General features: G+C 60.8%; 7 protein-coding genes across 7 annotated transcripts in view; 5 read left to right on the forward strand and 2 right to left on the reverse strand.

The window, feature by feature from the left end:
• Nucleotides 1-761, forward strand: part of SPRG_19441 (hypothetical protein) — a gene marked incomplete at its 3' end in the record, with an annotated part of 1,473 nt that extends 712 nt beyond the window's left edge. Inside the window, exon 2 of the mRNA XM_012341280.1 lies at nt 9-761. Coding sequence (XP_012196670.1) covers nt 9-761 — 753 coding nt within the window. The remainder of the gene's footprint in view (nt 1-8) is intronic.
• A 190-nt stretch (nt 762-951) lies between these two features.
• On the forward strand, nt 952-2,423 carry SPRG_02665 (hypothetical protein; the record flags this gene model as incomplete). Its single annotated transcript, XM_012341229.1, has 2 exons — nt 952-1,206; nt 1,260-2,423. The coding sequence occupies 2 exons, from the start codon at nt 952-954 to the stop codon at nt 2,421-2,423; spliced, it is 1,419 nt and encodes a 472-aa protein (XP_012196619.1).
• A 361-nt stretch (nt 2,424-2,784) lies between these two features.
• On the forward strand, nt 2,785-4,359 carry SPRG_02666 (hypothetical protein; the record flags this gene model as incomplete). The annotated part of the gene is made up of 1 exon (XM_012341230.1): nt 2,785-4,359. The coding sequence occupies one exon, from the start codon at nt 2,785-2,787 to the stop codon at nt 4,357-4,359; it is 1,575 nt and encodes a 524-aa protein (XP_012196620.1).
• A 3,006-nt stretch (nt 4,360-7,365) lies between these two features.
• Nucleotides 7,366-8,543, forward strand: SPRG_02667 (hypothetical protein; the record flags this gene model as incomplete). The annotated part of the gene is made up of 5 exons (XM_012341231.1): nt 7,366-7,653; nt 7,709-7,750; nt 7,805-8,046; nt 8,096-8,316; nt 8,365-8,543. The coding sequence occupies 5 exons, from the start codon at nt 7,366-7,368 to the stop codon at nt 8,505-8,507; spliced, it is 936 nt and encodes a 311-aa protein (XP_012196621.1). The 3' UTR covers nt 8,508-8,543.
• A 27-nt stretch (nt 8,544-8,570) lies between these two features.
• On the reverse strand, nt 8,571-10,591 carry SPRG_02668 (hypothetical protein). Its single transcript, XM_012341232.1, has 4 exons — nt 9,672-10,591; nt 9,224-9,619; nt 9,009-9,178; nt 8,571-8,958 (listed from the first exon to the last, which is right to left on the reverse strand). Exons 1-4 carry the CDS (start codon nt 10,569-10,571, stop codon nt 8,580-8,582), a joined length of 1,845 nt encoding a protein of 614 aa, XP_012196622.1. The 5' UTR covers nt 10,572-10,591; the 3' UTR covers nt 8,571-8,579.
• A 421-nt stretch (nt 10,592-11,012) lies between these two features.
• Nucleotides 11,013-11,643, forward strand: SPRG_02669 (hypothetical protein; the record flags this gene model as incomplete). Its single annotated transcript, XM_012341233.1, has 2 exons — nt 11,013-11,039; nt 11,146-11,643. 2 exons carry the CDS (start codon nt 11,013-11,015, stop codon nt 11,641-11,643), a joined length of 525 nt encoding a protein of 174 aa, XP_012196623.1.
• A 460-nt stretch (nt 11,644-12,103) lies between these two features.
• On the reverse strand, nt 12,104-16,273 carry SPRG_02670 (hypothetical protein; the record flags this gene model as incomplete). The annotated part of the gene is made up of 2 exons (XM_012341234.1): nt 12,104-15,566; nt 15,614-16,273. 2 exons carry the CDS (start codon nt 16,271-16,273, stop codon nt 12,177-12,179), a joined length of 4,050 nt encoding a protein of 1,349 aa, XP_012196624.1. The 3' UTR covers nt 12,104-12,176.
• Nucleotides 16,274-16,722: the final 449 nt, after the last annotated feature.

A 16,722-nucleotide genomic window follows, 5' to 3' on the forward strand; every position in this document is an offset into this window, starting at 1 on the left:
AGACCAAGCCGTCGCGCGTGCTGGTCGGGAAGGGCATCGTGTACGATACCGGTGGTCTCTCGCTCAAGATCTCGGGTGGCATGGTCGGCATGAAGGACGACATGGGCGGCGCCGCCGGCCTCCTCGGCGCCTTCTTGGCGACGGTCACGTCGGGCGCCGCCGGCACCGAGTTTCCGTTGCACTGCATTCTCTGCCTCGCCGAGAATGCAGTTGGCCCGAACGCGACGCGACCGGACGATATCCACACCATGTACTCGGGCAAGACCGTCGAGATCAACAACACGGACGCGGAAGGCCGCTTGGTGCTCGCTGACGGCGTCGCATACGCCATCAAGCACTTGAGCCCGGCGTTCTTGCTCGATATGGCGACGCTCACGGGCGCGGCCGGTATCGTCACCGGCGCCAAGATCGGCGCCATGTACGCCAACACGGACGACATCGAAGCGTTTGGGTCGGCGGCCGGCAAGACGTCCGGTGACCTTCTGCACCCGGTGCCGTACGTGCCCGAGTTTTACCGCCCCGAGTACAAGAGCCCGGTGGCCGACATGAAGAATTTGATGGCCAACACGCGCAACGCCGGCGTCTCGTGCGGCGGCCAGTTCATCGCGAACCACATGGCCGACTTTGTCGACGGCGACGGCCAGTGGATGCACGTCGACATGGGCTTTCCCGTCGCCCACGACGACCACCGCGCGACCGGCTACGGCGTCGGGCTGCTCATGGCGCTCTTCACGGACCTCAACGCGTCGGCGACCTTCTAATATGGTGCCATCACTGGGTATCCCCGATAGAGGTAATAGTGCTGTGAATACTACATACACGATGATTGAATGCTGCTGTCGTCCCTCTGGTCGCGTGGTGACTGCTGTCGATCGGGGCAAGATGCACTCGCGCTCCATGAGTGTGCCACGTGGATTATCCGGATAACATGCCAAATGTCGGATACGCGAAATGGCTCCGGAGACCGGACGCGCAGGGCCGACGGTCGTCGCCTTGGATGGCGTGCTTGTGGCGATCGTCCAGTGCATGGCTTCGCCGAGCGACGTACTCGCGTTTCTTCAAGCGCTCGTTGCATCGGCGGTGGAGCTACCACCAGCGCTATCAGCGCTGCTGGTGCTCCTGACAACACCGCAACCACATCGCAAGCTGGCCCATCTCTGGCCTCGGGTGCACCTTCTGTCGATCGCCGCCGACGAGATCCACCTCGTAGCGACGGCCATGTCTCTCTTTCCCTCGATTGGCATTGACGGCACCTCTAGAACGGATCGCTGGCCGACCAGCAACAAGGCCGTTGGGTTCTTCACCGACCCGTTCTGTGCTTTTATCGCGCCGTGGGCATTCAAGGTGCTCTCGTGTACTCGGATCCACCATGGCACCCAAGTGACTTTTACGATCTGCTTGGCATGTGCACCAACCTGCAGAAAGTGACGCTCGCGCGCAACTGGATGGCGCTCGCTGCCATAACGACGTCGGCGCATCACGTCAGCGACCTAACGCTCCTCAACACCAGCTTCAACGTCGATGGTCTTCCATTTGATTGGACAACGAGCTTGGGCCCGTGGCTCGAGTCGGCCCACACCAAGCGCTTGCGCCTCTCTTCATTTGAGTCGACCGACGACCTTGGCCTCGCCCGCGCACTGGCGACGACTCGGACGCTCACGCACCTCCATCTCGATGACGCCGACGACGTCATCAGTGGCATCTTGGCCAATCGTCTGCCTCTGCGCTACCTCACGCACTTTTGGATTTTCGCTTGCCACTACCCGATCCTTGGCGACATGACGACGCTTCTGGACCCCGCTGCGATTCAGTCCATTCAATTTCGGAGCCACTGCCTCGAAGAGATGACCGGTTTTCTCAAGACACTGCCGCTGTTCACACGGCTGACCGTGGTCGACATCTCTGGCGTCTCGCTCGGTGGCCACCACCATGCAGCGCCGCTTCCGACCACGAAGACGCTCCGTGCGGTGACGTTCCGAGCCATTGCGTGTTCAGCGAACACCTTGGCCACGCTCCTCGACTGGACGGCGCGGGCGGATCACCTCGAGTACTCCAATTGGAGCGGCTGCGCGATGGTTGGCACCCACTGCAAGCTCGTCGGCTGCGCGCTGCGTAGCTGGATCGCCACGGGTGCGCTTCAAACCGCAAGTTTTTGGCGTTGCAGTATCGATGACGACGGCGTGCGGCTACTGGCACGCGTCCTCTGCGACGTTCACCCGCGAACGCCCCTCGAGCTGGATCTCAGCGCCAATCCCTTTGGCCGCGACGGTCTGCAGGCGCTTCTCGACGCGCTCGCAACGAGCTCCAACATCACCGTTCTCACGCCTCGCATCGAGATGCCCGACGACGACGATGCAAGCCGTGGCGTCGCCATCGACACCTCCATGCCAAAGACCCTGCGGCTAACAGCACCCAAGCACTAATCCCGACACAGACGATAGAGGCCCTTGCAGACGGCGCTTGATGATCCAAGACAGAATTGAACGTCATGTTGATTCATCAGCTCATCAGCTTGCGTTGTCCAGCGTGGTGCGCAACGCTCGATCCTCATGGGCGACGGCGTCGGCTGGGCTGCCATTGGTCGGCCATCAGGTACTAGCACCACCCACCAGGTCGAGCTGGGTTCGACTGACTTCCTGCGGGTCATATCTTTTAAATGGCGATGACGGCGGCCAAGAAATGACACAGTCCAAGTGCCATTATTGTCCGACATGCAACTTGCATGCCTGAGATATGTGCTCGAATCGTAGTCTATTCCCACGCAACTCAATTTTTACAGGAGGAATGGTGCGGTACTTGGCCAACGTCGGCCGGATCGCCCGCGCCACTGCACTCCCCAAGGTCGTCCTCATTGGCACCAAGGAGACAAACGGCCTGGACCTTGGCTCGCGTATCCTCGCGCAGCTCAAGCGCGAGCATCGTCCGTTGGATCCGCTGGCGCGCCGGCTCTTGGCGCACACGATCGACGAGCTTCGCCCGACCGCTGACGCGCCTGTCTCGGCACACGTCTATCTGCCGCTCGGCGACGACGATGATATTGTGAGCTGCACCGTCGCCACGCTGCCGACGGCGATCTCGCGCCACAACGCCTTTGCCCGCCCGCACGCCATCGCGAGCGTCGTGAAAGCCCACCTGGCCGACGCCGGGCGGACGCTCGTGGGCGTGGACCTCCCATCGCACACACATTTGCAGCCGTGGAAGACAGCCGGCTTTGCCGTCGCGCGCGCAATACCGACGTACAAGCACACGTCGACGACGCGCGTCGGCGTCATCACGGACGGCGTCGCCACCTCGATCCGCGCCGACGACGTCGACGTGGTCTTCAGCCACGACCTCTCGGCCAATGATGTGGCCTTTCTCAACGCGACCGCCGACGGCATCCACCTCGCGCAGCGCCTCGTCGACGCGCCGCCCAACGAGCTCACGACCGAGACGTTTGTGGAAGAAGCCCGCGCGGTGGCCCACCGCCATGGCGCCGAATTCACGCTTATCCAAGGCACCGAGCTGCGCGACCGCGGCTTTGGCGGGCTCTACAACGTCGGGAAGGCGTCTTTGCACCCGCCGGCACTCGCGGTGCTGAGCTACTACCCGACGGACGCCTCCCGCACCGAGCGCAGCATCGCGCTGGTGGGCAAAGGCCTCGTGTACGACACGGGCGGCCTCGACCTCAAGGTCGGCGGGCACATGGCGGGCATGAAGGCCGACATGGGCGGCGCGGCTGGGCTCCTCGGCGCCTTTGACGCTGCCGTGCTCTCGGGCAACGTTCGCACGCGGCCGCTGCACTGCGTCCTCTGCATCGCCGAGAATGCAATTGGACCGAACGCGACGCGACCGGACGAAGTGCACACGTTCTACTCGGGCAAGACGGTCGAGGTCAACGACACGGACGCCGAAGGTCGCTTGGTGCTCGCCGACGGTGTCGCGTACGCAGTCCAGCACCTGAACCCAGCGCTGTTGCTGGACATGGCCACGCTCACAGGCGCCCAAGGCGTTGCGACGGGGTCGCACATGGGCGCGCTGTACACCAACACGGACGACCTCGAGGCGATGGCAGTCGCGGCCGGCAAGGCGTCGGGTGACCTGGTCCACCCTGTGCCGTACGTACCCGAGTTTTTCCGCCCCGAGTACAAGAGCCAAGTCGCCGACATGAAGAATTATATGAGCAACCCGCGCAACGCCGGCGTCTCGTGCGGCGGCCAGTTCATCGCGAACCACATGGCCGACTTTGTCGACGGCGACGGCCAGTGGATGCACATTGACATGGCGTCGCCAGTCGAGCACAGCGACAAGCGCGCGACCGGCTACGGCGTCGGCTTTGTCCAGTCGCTTCTCGAGCAGCTGCATTGCAAGACGCTGTAGTGGGCATCGTCCATCATGGGCTCAAATGAGCGTAAATAGACTCGCCAAGTCGTCTTCTTTAAAATGCCAGCATGTCTTTTGTCTTGTGGACCGCACAAAATGGCTCTATCGCTGGACGAATTTGCGTAGGAACAATACTAGGAAGCTTGAGAACATCGGAGATGTGGCCCCGCGTGCATCGGATATCAACGAGTGAGCACGACAAGCGGTGAGTGCGCTCACACGTCAGAGCCGCCGTAGCAACAGTGCGATGAGCGCAAGAGCAAAATCTTTCATCATATCGGACCGACTTAGACGAGTTTAGTAAATTTTGTTCTACAATTGCCCGCACGTCGTCAGTGCTTAAGCTGTCGTCGTCACCATCGGCCATTTATTCATCAGCAACCCAGCATGGCGGCCAAATCTTGGCTCAAAAGACCACGAATACAGAAACTAGCATTTTCCAATAAGCGATCGCACTGCCCTGGATTTCATTTTTGCCATCTTGCATCGATGCAGCGCAGGTGTTCGTGGTGGAGAGCATTGTAAAATTGCGTGTGGCCCAGAGGGTTTTGAACGCGCTGAACGCCATATATATTGGCCAAATCTTGGCTCAAAAGACCACGAATACAGAAACTAGCATTTTCCAATAAGCGATCGCACTGCCCTGGATTTCATTTTTGCCATCTTGCATCGATGCAGCGCAGGTGTTCGTGGTGGAGAGCATTGTAAAATTGCGTGTGGCCCAGAGGGTTTTGAACGCGCTGAACGCAAGCGCATGACGTCGTGGCAGTCATGATGCTAGGCATATCGCTTTATCGCTTGCAGTGTCATCGTAGGTCTTGGGAGCTTGGAGGAGCGCATCTCAGAGGCGATCCCGTGGCCGACGTGCGAGAGAAAGTGTCAAAATATTGACCAGGGCTCCACGTGCCTGGCTAGCGGCGATGATCGATTCAAGAACTGCGGCAAGAACACTGGCGATTGACTCGAAAGCGAAATGCTTCCCGCTCTGATTGGCCACAAATCAATCGTCTTGTTGCTCTGATTGGCTGAAACGGTTTGTCGCGGCGTTGACGAAAATGAGGGAGACCGACGAGAACCGCTGCATTGCGACCGAGCGACATCTCATGATGGCGTAGAAAGTGCTGATGGAGTCTCCTCAAGCACAATGCAGCAGCGTCAGTGGTGCGCGAGTACCGGTAGCCTCGGCGTCGTCATTCTGCCGTCGCCTGCCGTTACTATTGGCGTTCGCCATTTACAAACATAAATAACCATATTTTGGTGAGCACAGGCCCGCCGCGCCGGCGGATCGACCAAAATGAAGTTTGAAAATGAAATCGCCCATACTTGTCAGAGTTCTAGACAACACTTTGGGGAGTCCAAAATGCTATGTGACGTCGCCGCACGAGCTCGGTAGCGAGAGAAAGTGACAGCGGCATACTTAGTTTCGATATAGTGTGATTTTTTGCTATACAGAAATACTGTATGGGATACAAGGCGCGCGATACCGGCGGTATCGCGCGCACTTGACCTTCCTCGGTCACACGCAACACGCTCTTTAATATAAACAAATAGAGACGGCGTCCTCGGTTTCCGCGATTTCGACGCATTTCAACCAAAATTGCATGTCGAATTTCCAGAAAACCGACGCTCGGCAGTTCGAGTCTGGGGTGAATTCTTAAGCAACGACGGCAACCAACAAGCTGATCGAACACCGGGTCGAGACCCATCGCCAACTGTGGCAGCCAGAGTTACGGTCTTTGGAGCTTTGGAACTCCGCAATATCACGTGAAGTATTTGGGCAATTATGCCACCACCTCGAAAAATGGAAAATGGATTTGCGCGTCATTGCGCTACGTGCAGTGTTGGAAACGACATTTACATCATTCAAGAAGTGTGTGGAGAGGTATACCCGGCTGCTACGTGGCGCTGGCGCGTCTGTGGGACACTGCTGGTCGTTGTGCTGAATGGTGCTCACACTGTTTAAGACGATGTCGTGAACCAAGTCTTGTGATTGGTTAGAAAGAATCAAGAATTGAGCCAATTAAAACATAGATTCGAGATCAAGTTTCAAACGAGCCGGATCCACAAGCACAAGACGTGGTGTGCGCGATCATCGGGAAGGTCCGGCGCGACGAGCAGCTGCACGAAGAGGCAAAGCGCGCTGCCTTCCGCGAGAAGCGCAAGCGGGCCTCGACGGCCGCGTCGAGGCGCTCAAGACACGGAATCGACGATCCAAAGACCGTACTCTCTACGGGCGTCTTGGACGACGGAGGGCGATAAAAGGCTGTGCCACGGAGCCAAACGCCCGGCGTGGATCGTTTGCGTCGAGGATCTGGAGTTTTATCTTTTGGACACTACGGGCAAGTTGCAACATTCGGTGGCTACAAGGATGGCCCCATCCACGGTGCGACATTCAATGAAACGCCGACTTCGACCGTGTGCGCGTGCGTCGACTTTTCGACGTTTCTACAGCACTGTGATTGACTGGCTCGGACCAAGCTAAACTGAACACGTGCTGCGAGTGCTGGTGGACGACCGACGGCTGCCGCAACACCCAGTGCTGGCTCGAAACGCTCATGAGCAACAAGTCGCTGTCCGGTGCCAACAGAGGTCTGCACAGTGCTCCCAACCGAAGCCTCTGTGTGTACTCAGCCTTTGCACCCCATTTGCCCCTTGTCTGCACCTTCTACAGCACGACCCGAAGTACATACCATCGACTTGACGTCGACGCTCTCGCTGTCGTTCTGTGCAGACTTTTCGCTAGACAATCTCAATTAAGCACTGCAAAAGAAGCGTGAGTTAGCGATATTGAAGCTGCTCGTTTCGGGGCGTGGGCATGTCCTGCGATGCCGATAGTTGTTGCGATGATGGCGTCTCGAATTTACGAATTCGGAAGATCGTAAATTCGCACGCTGATTGGGTATAATCCGGGAGATTTGTAGCAATTTGCACCAATCTGCATGCGGTATTCCAAGCACTGGATTGGCGTGGTTCATTTCCGAAGCAACCCGACGTCTTGACCCGATGGCGTCCTTCTTCCGTCGCTCGATGCTCCGCCCGACAGCGCTGCGCTCTGCGGCCCTTGGCCTCTCGGCCATCACCAGCGTCGCCATGTGCGAGGCCGAGGCCAAGCCTGCCAAGAAGATGGAGTTTGTCGGTGTCTTCCTCGACGCCAAGTCGCGCAAGCAGCTCGAGGAGCGCTTTGCTGCCGTCCATGCCAAGATCCCGGACCAAAGCACGGTCGTGCTGAAGTACAACCCGACGGCCGACGAGCTCAGCACGTTTGCGCCCATCATGGGCCACAACGTCAAGGTAGGCGACCTCGACGCCCTCCGCATCTCGATTCTTATTGCTGCATGCGGCACAGATCGAAGTGAAGGCGCTCGCGGAAGACGAACATACGCAGACGGTATATCGATGATTCTCGTCGCGTGCATGGTCAACGGAACCATCGATGTTGTAGGCGGTGGTCGCGGTCTCGACGGAACACGGCGCCGTGCAGTATGCGGTCGAGTGCCCCCACGTGACGCTCTCGTACTCTGGCGAAGAAGGCTACTCGCAGGCGTACGCCAACGTCCTCTTCGAGCGCCTTCAGAAGACGGGCAGCCTGACGCTTGAGGAGACGGACGAAGGCATCAACGTCGGTCTCGGCGCTTTTGACGGCGAGCTCGCGGCGTTCGACTCGAAGCTCTTTCCCTTTTACAGGTACGAACGCGAGACGAACTTGTTGTTGTGAGACGGCTCATCTGCGTAGTCCGTTCCCGGCGACGTCGGCCAAGATGACGGTGCTCGACGAGCCGCTCGTGCTTTCGGGCGTCGTGTGCAGCTCGACCGGCTACGACGCCGAGACCGAGTCGTGCGTCGCGACCGAGATCAAGAAGCCCGAGTGCGGCTTTTGCAAGTTTATGAAGGCGGGTCCGTGCGGCAAGCAGTTTACGGCCTGGGAGGCCTGCCTCGACGAGTCCAAGGCCAAGGGTTCGAACCCGTGCGGTCGTCGCCTTTTGCTGATATCCATATGTATAGGCGAAGACTTTTTGGAAAAGTGCGGCGGTGTGACGCTCCTCTTGCGCGACTGCGTTGACGCCAACCCCGAGTACTACAGCGTGCTGAACGAGCCGCCCGAGTCGGCCGACGACGACGCCGCTGACGAGTCGGTCGAAGCGTAAACTTCTGAGATCCAGCAAAATAGATACACATACCCACTTTTTCTTGCTTGCATTATCCTTATACATGTTGGGCTACTCCAGAGCAAAGCCCGGTGCATTGCTTGTCATGCTCGCGCGCGCGTGGAACTGCGTGGCGACGGCGCTGCCCCGGCGGTCGGGCGTCTGCAGCACGGGTGTGTCGTCGTCGCCCATCGTCGGGCATGGATGGTCGGCGTTTGGCACCGCTGGTGACTTGGCGCCGTGGAGCTGCAGGTAGCGCGCCCGCGCCACGAGCCCCACCACGATGAGGCCGAGGACCGTGGCGGCCGTGATCTCGATGATGACGATGGCCGAGACCTGCTCGTCCGACAAGGTGGGCTTGACGCTCAAGAACGAAATGGTGTTTTGAAGTGCAATCGCCGCGCCCACCGGTGTGCAGATGTAGACGGCTGGGTTGTACCCGGTCCCGAAGCTGCTGACAAGCGTGAGTACTACTGGCAAGCACCAAGTGCAATCTCGTACCGGGGTGGGGTGTTGGCTCGGAGGCCCCTGCAGGCCGACGGCACAAAAGTCGACGGCAGCGAGCAATTCGTGCACGCCACGTCTTGCTGGCCCGTGATCGTCACAGGGTAGTACTCGTAGAGCGTGTACTTGGCCGTACCGTCCGTGGGCGCCCAGCCGTAGCCGACGACCTACACTCCGAGTTTGCCTTTGGTCTCCAAGTAGTGGTGACGCACCGTCGTCGCAATGCAGCCGACCGACGTCGGACCAAACACGGCATTGTACTTGACCCAGTAGGCTTCGAGGAGCCCCGTCGCGGCGTTGAGCGCGTACGTGGCGTCGCACTGGACGTCACCGCAGCCGGCGTCGTTGCAGTTGCGGACGCGGACGCCGTAGCCAGGAAACGCCGAGTACGGCTTGGTCGAGTCAAAGTGCTCACCAAAGCTGAGCGTATGCTGCGCGCACTCGGCGCAGGGCGACCCGGGAAGGCTCCCACCGCCGAGCGTATACGGCATCGCATCGATCCCCGCCGCGTTCAAACTGAAGCGGTCGTAGTTGCGCTGGCACCCGACACTGCTGGCGACGCCGGGTAGCAACGTGTAGTACTTGGCCGGCTCGCCGCGCCAAAACCACTACACAATAGTGTGTATTATCAGCACCAAACGAGCCGTTGAGAATATGCACCTGCGGGTGCGACGCAAGCTGCGATACATGGCCCGGCGCCGTGTCGACGCCAACCATCGGTGCGCCGTTGCCGGGCGCTATGACCTTGCACGTCGCAATCGACTGTGGCACGTAGCTCTTGACGAATGACGTGTTGAGGCCCGAGACGCACAGTGGCTGCGACGGCGCGTCGACGACCACGGTGCCGTTGGCACAGAAGAGACCACCGCGCGCGGTCGCCGGCGAGCTCGGCGGGCAGAGCGACGTGAACGGAAGGCAGTCGGACGACGACCAGCCGTTGGACGACGGAAGGAACGGCAGCGCGCATGCATATGGGCAGCGCATACCGCTACCGCAGGCTTCGTCCATGGCAAAGCCCGCGTTGGCGTTCGAGGCCGCGGGGCAGTTGACGTAATGCAATCGGGCGTCGAGGCCCGTGTCGAGACGACAGTAGGCCGTGCTCGCTGGAGGCACGTAGCAAGCGGTTGTCGCGTCGCTCGCACTGCAGACGCGGGGTTGCGGCGGCGCCGTCGTTGGTGCCAATGTCGTCGTCGGTGCCGACGTCGTCGCCGCAACAGCGGCCGAGCCGCTACCGGCGCTCGCCGAGCCACTACCGACGCTCGCCGAACCCGCAGCGGGTTCTTCATCCGTTGCGCTGTTGTCATTCGTCGTCGTTATCGCTGTCGTCTCTGCCGGAGTCGGCGATGCTACTGGCCGCGCCGTGTACGTAGGCGCGACGCCGCCGGCGGTGTCGGCTGCGACGGTGCTGGTCGCCGGCGCTGACGACGACGACGACACGCTGCCGACGATCGCAGCGACGACGATGCACACGGCCAAGAGTGTGATGAGTGCCATGAGCAGCAGCCGCTTGCGCTTGTTGGCGAGCATCGAGTGCGCGGCGTCTCGGAGCGTCGTTGTCATCGGCAGCGGTTTCTCAAACTTGGTTTTGAAAACTATGGAAAGGCGGCACCGCGGACTATCCAAAAGTATCCAACCATCGATCCATCCCATCGTACATTTACCAAGCAAAGGACGCAACGCCCATACAAACAACAGACGACGATGAACTTTTTAAGGCTGCCAAATGGACCTCCGGTCGTCGGCAGACCCAAGAGTCGTCGGCAAGCTTATGATCCCATAAACTGGGTGGCCGTTTGGCGGCGGCATCTAAAAGAACGAGTGCGTCGACGACGGCTTCGGCCCCACGACAGCGCCGTCTACCTCCATCGCCGCCTCCATCGGGCCAAGTCCATCCATGCGCACCACGAGATCATTGCAGACACGGCTTTCCGATACCTCTACGTCTGGCAATGTGTGGGCCACCCGAGCTACTACGTTGACAGCACACAAATGCGCGAACGCATGGCTGCCGAGACCGACGCGATCGAGGTCTTCACCGGGAATTCGTACTAGTACTGGTTTGCTACTGGCGGCGGCTTGGATCTAAATAAATGGGGGAAAACAAACGTCATGGTCCCACTCGCAAATCGGGTAGTCGTCGTACACCTCGGTCTTGGCACCGGTGTCGTTCCGGGTGCACGGGATCCAGACCGACGTCGTCGAGGCCAGCCCTGGGGTTGTGGCCATAGCGTCCAAACACTTTTACTTTACCAATTGCCGCGTCGGTATGGCCCTCTTGGGCAGACGTCGATCCTCGACAGCCTCGCCTTTGGTCCAAGGATCACGCGAGTTCATGCGCAGCGTGTGCCAAGCTCTCAACCTCCTCACGACGACGCTCGGGTCGGTCGTTGCCGGTGGCGTCAACAGCATCTTTTCGGTTTGGGTCACGACCAACCTCAACGACGGGTCGCTCGAGCTTGTCTTCTACACCCTCGCCGGCCTCGTCGTCCTCAATTTGCTGGGCTTTGTTCTCGTCGCCCGCGGCTTCGAGTACCACGTGCCCGACCACTTGAAGCTCGACCTGGTCTCGGGTTACTCGCCGGCGCTGCCCCGTGCGACGCGTCGGTCGCGCAAGCCGTCAGGTGTTGTCTAATAAGTTGCATGAAAGTAAAATGGAGTATTGGACTTGACTTGAAGACGACCCTTGGCCGGGTGATTGCCGGTGGCATGCGATAGCTTGTCGTCCTCGATCCGACCATCAGTAGCCAAAGAAGGGAGAGATAGCTATTAACGCAGACACGCGAAAGGCCGAGTCGCTGTCGCCAGCGACAATAGCTGCACAGGTCAAGCCATGAACGGGCCTTGACGTTTTCTACGCAGCGAAAGAAGAATCCCCAAGACTCGACGCCCCGTCCCAGGAAGATCGGCGTCACGAGACCGCGCGGTAGTGTAGCAGTAGATGTAGCGTCCGTTGCCGTTTGGATTCCAACGTCCTAAGCCCACCTCTCGATCACTTGACAAGGTGAATACACGGCGACTGCCTTTCCCCCAAGCAAGTTGAAACACGCCAAGCCGCTCTTGGTACGAGTGCAACATCCTACCAGGGCATCGATCGACAAGAAGACAACGTGGTGTATACTACAAGCAGCGTTGCATTCGGTATCCTATCCTCTTATACATAAAACACTAGGGCGCGGTCTCAAACAGGCTGTCCCAGCCGAGGCCCCAGTCGTCGTCGGTGCCATCGGTGGCCATCGGCCGCGACAGCTTCTGGCGCACAAACCGGTGGATCTGCGCCTGGAGCTCCGTGCACGGCAGCAGCATCTCCATCGTCAACGGCTCGCGGCTAAACGGGTTGACACTCGCCGAGAGCAAATGACGCTCGATCATCGACCGGTCGACAATGTGACCGGACGGCAATTGCACCGGGTGCAGCATCAGCGTGTGCAGAATCGGATCCAGATATTCGTCGGGCACCGACCCGAGCTGCGTCTCCATGGCTGCCTGGCGCTGCAGCAGCGTTTCCGTGTAGTCGACGACTTCGACAAACTTTTCGCGCCACATGTTGGTCAGCGACGGGTCGCTGCGCAGCAGCACGGCCGCGCGCCGGAACCGGACCGACTCGAAGCGTCCGTCGGCCGCAAGCGCCGCCAGAAATCGCTGCGAGAGCTGCTTCTGCGCGCGATCGTCGTCGGCTTGCTGCCGGCGGTGGGCAGCCATGAGCTCGAGGCGCGCCAGTGCCGTGTCTTCGTCCATCGCATCGTCGCTGTCGTCCGTCACGTCTTCATCGTCGTCGTCGTCCTCGGACGGCATGCGCTCCAGCGCGGGCGGCGCCATCGCTTCCTTCTCGAGCCGGAAGACGCACGAGCTGAGCTTCCAGCGCTGGTGCACGTCCAAGTCGCCAATCTTTTCTTCCATGAGGATGCCTGCATAGTTGGAGAGCTTCCACGACGACGCTTCCGGACACGTTGCGTGGTACCCTGCGCAACGCACCACGATGAGCAACGCTTCCGCCAGCGCAAGCATCCCGTCCTGGAAGATCTCGCTGGAGAAGCCCCAGCGCGTCGGGTGCAGCTGCGTCTCGAGCGACGAGACCACAAAGCAGAGCGTCGTTGCGGTCTGGTCGACAAGCGACCGGCGACAGAGGACCGCGCGGAGGGCGGGGGCGGATGCCATCCACGCCAAGAGCTCGAGGCACTCGATGAGGACGCGGAACGTCGTCCGAGCCTTGTTGAAGTGCAAGGCGAGGTAGCTCTGCATCATCGACGGCTGAAAGTACGCGCCCGTCGTCGTGTGGGGCGAGTCTTGCAGTTCTTGGAGCCGGCGCATGGCCGTGACCTTGACCGAGGCTTCGTCGAGGAGCCGCGTGATGTCGTTGAGGACGCCCGAGAAGAGCAGCACCATGCTGTGCGCGTCTTGTTGCGCAACAATCATGGGTTGCTGCACCGGGTTGTTCCAGAGCCAGCGCAGGAGGAGCGTCGTCGAGAGCCGCGCGGGCAAGAGCCCCCACGACGTGTCCCCGCCCGTGCTCGAGCTGTACGTCTCCAAGTCGCTGTGGCAAGAAAGGAGGCACGGCACCGCCTGGGCGACCAAAAACGGGTCCGTCGACAAGAGGTCGTACAAGAGCGGCGGCGCGCGGCTCGTGTTGTCCTTGGTCAGCGGCGCGAGCGAGAGGAGCGCGCGAATGAGCTGGACGCGCACGTGTGGCGAGTTGGTCAGCGGCCGGTGCGAGAGCACGAAGAAGAGCAGCGTCAGAAGCGGAGTCAGAACCTCCGAGGTCCACTGCACGCCGTCGCACGGGTGGACTCCGAGGATGTACGCCACGTCGGCCACGTTGCAAAGGAACGCTTCAGGGACGTCTGCGTACGCCGCAGGGACATCATGGGGACACACCGCGTTGGCCTCGAGCGGGCCGACGCCGACCAAGTGCAGCAGCCACGACGCGACGCGGGCGTAGAAGCCGAACATCGCTTGGAGCAAGCTCGGTGCGAAGAGCTGGACCTCCATGGCCGTCTTGGTCTTCAAAAGCTCTTCGACGCGGAGATGGTTAGCGTTCAAGTTCATGCTGTGGCTCGAGCGCGACGACCGACGACCGGCCGCGCCTTGCTGCCGCGAGCGCGACTCCATGTTGCAGAGCGCTTTGAGCTGCTGGTACTCGCGGTGCACCGAGACGTACCGCATCATCGAGAGCACGGGGCCGACGTGCAGCACCTTGAGCGCCATGTACCACCACTCGGTCCCTCGGTTGTCGTCGCCAAAGGCGCTGACAAAGGGCGGCGGGTACAGTGCCCCGCCAAACCGGACGCGTCGGCGGTGCCGCCACAGCGTCGCGGGCAGCACAAAGTAGTGGTGCCCCGGGGCGTGCAGCCGGTGCGGGTTCAAGCTCGCCTCCCCAAAAAGACCGGGCGAGAGCGCGAGCTGCTCCTCCACATCGACGCAGGAGGCGCACACAAACCGGTCGCACGCGCCGCACTGGAAGCCGCGCTCAGCGATCGTGACAGCGCAGACGTCACAGGTCATGTACGCGCCGTCGTCGACATCATCGTTGTCGGTCGTCGCGTCGTCCTCAAGCAGCTCGGCGCACTTGCGGAAGGGCCACGTCGTGACTTGGGGCAACGGCACCGAGAGCCGAATGAACGCGTGGTCCGGGCTGTGTCGGAGCACGTGGTTTTGCTCGTAAAAGCGCTCAAAGCAGTTGCCGCAGAGGTCGTAGTCGTCGCAGAAGCCGCACTTGTATCGGACGCCGACAAAGTCCTTCTCTTGGCAGTGGTCGCAGACGACGCCGAGGTTGGCGTCGTACGTCGGGTAATACGACGATGCGTTCGACCGACAACTACTCGATGCATCCGTGCTGGCATTCTTGGCCGGCGTCTTGACAAGGCGCGCCATGTCCGCCATCGAGATGCGCCCGCCGAGCTCGTGGCCGTGGTACCGCGCATCAACGTCCGAGGGCTTCGTTGCAGCCACAAAGTGCAACGCGACGGCTGCGAGGTTGGTGAGAAAGCCGTCCGAGGCGCACTCGACCGGCGAGTGCCCGAGCCGCCGGCGAATGCTATTCGACTCGATCGCGCACGCCAGCCAGCACAGCATGGCCTCGGTGACGACGCCACCGTGGCACAGCAACGTGTCGACCACCGACACGAGCGCCTTTTGCACGCGGTCGTTGATCTCGCGGAGGCGTGCCATGGTCTTGGCTTTGGTCTGGTCCGTGTGGGCGCAGAGGAGGTCGCCGGGCACCGCGTCGTCCGGGAGGCTGCAGTGCCGGAAGAACGGTCCGAGGAACGACGACACTTCCATGGTCTTGCCGCTAATGATATCGGGCAGCCAGAGCGGCGAGCGCACCAGCACGTCGCGAAACGTGCGCGACGACAGCATCTCGGCAAGCATCTCGAGGAGCGGGAGCATGTTCGCGCCGGCCGTCAGCGGCAGCTCGGTCATGCGCCGCCGGAGGGCCATGGCCGTGTCGAGCGCAAGCGCGGCTGACGGGCGGTTGCGGCTGCAGAGCGACTCGAAGGTCGGCGTCCAGAGCCCGGTGACGAGCCGGCGCTTGTGGTGCGGCGCAGCCGGCGTCAGCGTCTTGGTGCCGGTAGGGATCCGCGTAAACACTCTTTGCATAAGTTGACGTTGCAGCCCGCGCAGCGGTAGACCACGTCCGTCTTGACGATCGCGGCGCGGTGGCAGATGGTGCACTGCCACGTCGCCGTCGACGCTTTGCTGGCCGTCGCCGTGTGGAAGGCGACCGACCCGTTCGACGGCACGAGCGGGTGCACATGAGAGGGATGCAGGTGGCCAAACTCCATGGTCGACAGTGCCTCCGAGACAAGCGTGTCGGCAATGCTGAATTTCGAGTCTTGGAGGAGCGTGTTGACATGGGCGTTGATCATGTTGTTGGCCATCGCAAAGCCGACAGCCATAAGCGCAGAGGCGATGCACTCAAGCAGCGACGCGTCCGTGACGACGCGCTTCTCGGCGTTGATGCGGTCGACGCAGTCAAAGAGCTCGTCAATGATGGCCAGCACTTGCTGGTACGTGGGCGGCGCCATCGGATCCGCATGCGCGATCTCGTTAAAGAACTCCATGCCATGGACCGTGACGGCGCAGCCGGGCTGGCACTCCAGCGCCGGCGAGAGCGGCCGCAGCCGGAGCAGTCGCAGCAGCAGCTGCATTTGCGCCTGGACAGTTCGCAAGACTTCATGGTGCTGCTCGCAGCCCGCGTCCGAGGCTCGCGGCTGGAAGAGCCGGCGAAGCCCGTCGCCGCTTTGGCTGCTCGTCAAGGTGAACATGGCGGCCCCGCGCCGATGGTGGGTGCGACGGAACGACTCAAATGAGCTCGCCTACAGCAGTTCGTCGACATCCGGATACGCATTCGATGGAAATTTAATTAAATGCAACATAAATAGGGGCAACTTAGGTATGGCGACTTATAAGGTTAAAAACACGCCACTTTACCACGGGCCATGCTTTCCAGCGGCCACAGCCTCGAGGCAGCGCGCGATGCAAGGTGCAGCCGACCTTTTGTCAACTGTGCATGCATTGGATGGCGTGTTGCCGCGCAATGTACGGCGTCATCCCGCGACACACGCCGGCCACGAGAAAAGGTTGCGTGCAGGTAGCCACTTGGGTCCGGAAAAGCCGCGGGAAGAGCCAGTGTTGCTGCTCCTTCCCTCGGGTCAACAGGAACTTCAACCGAAGTGAGTTGATAGTCGTTTAGGTCTTAGTAGCTGGTCGTCAA

This window comes from Saprolegnia parasitica, assembly GCF_000151545.1.
Source record: "Saprolegnia parasitica CBS 223.65 unplaced genomic scaffold supercont2.6, whole genome shotgun sequence".
Classification (NCBI taxonomy): Eukaryota; Oomycota; class Saprolegniomycetes; order Saprolegniales; family Saprolegniaceae; genus Saprolegnia; species Saprolegnia parasitica.

What these genes read in the sequence shown, in the direction of transcription:
- SPRG_02668 (XM_012341232.1), bottom strand. Translation starts at nt 10,571, where the DNA reads ATGACAACGACGCTCCGAGACGCCGCGCACTCGATGCTCGCCAACAAG. An exon ending in AGCTTGCGTCGCACCCGCAG is followed by an intron (nt 9,620 to 9,671) that starts GTGCATATTCTC and finishes ACTATTGTGTAG; the next exon opens with TGGTTTTGGCGCGGCGAGCC. An exon ending in CGAGCCAACACCCCACCCCG is followed by an intron (nt 8,959 to 9,008) that starts GTACGAGATTGC and finishes GCTTGTCAGCAG; the next exon opens with CTTCGGGACCGGGTACAACC.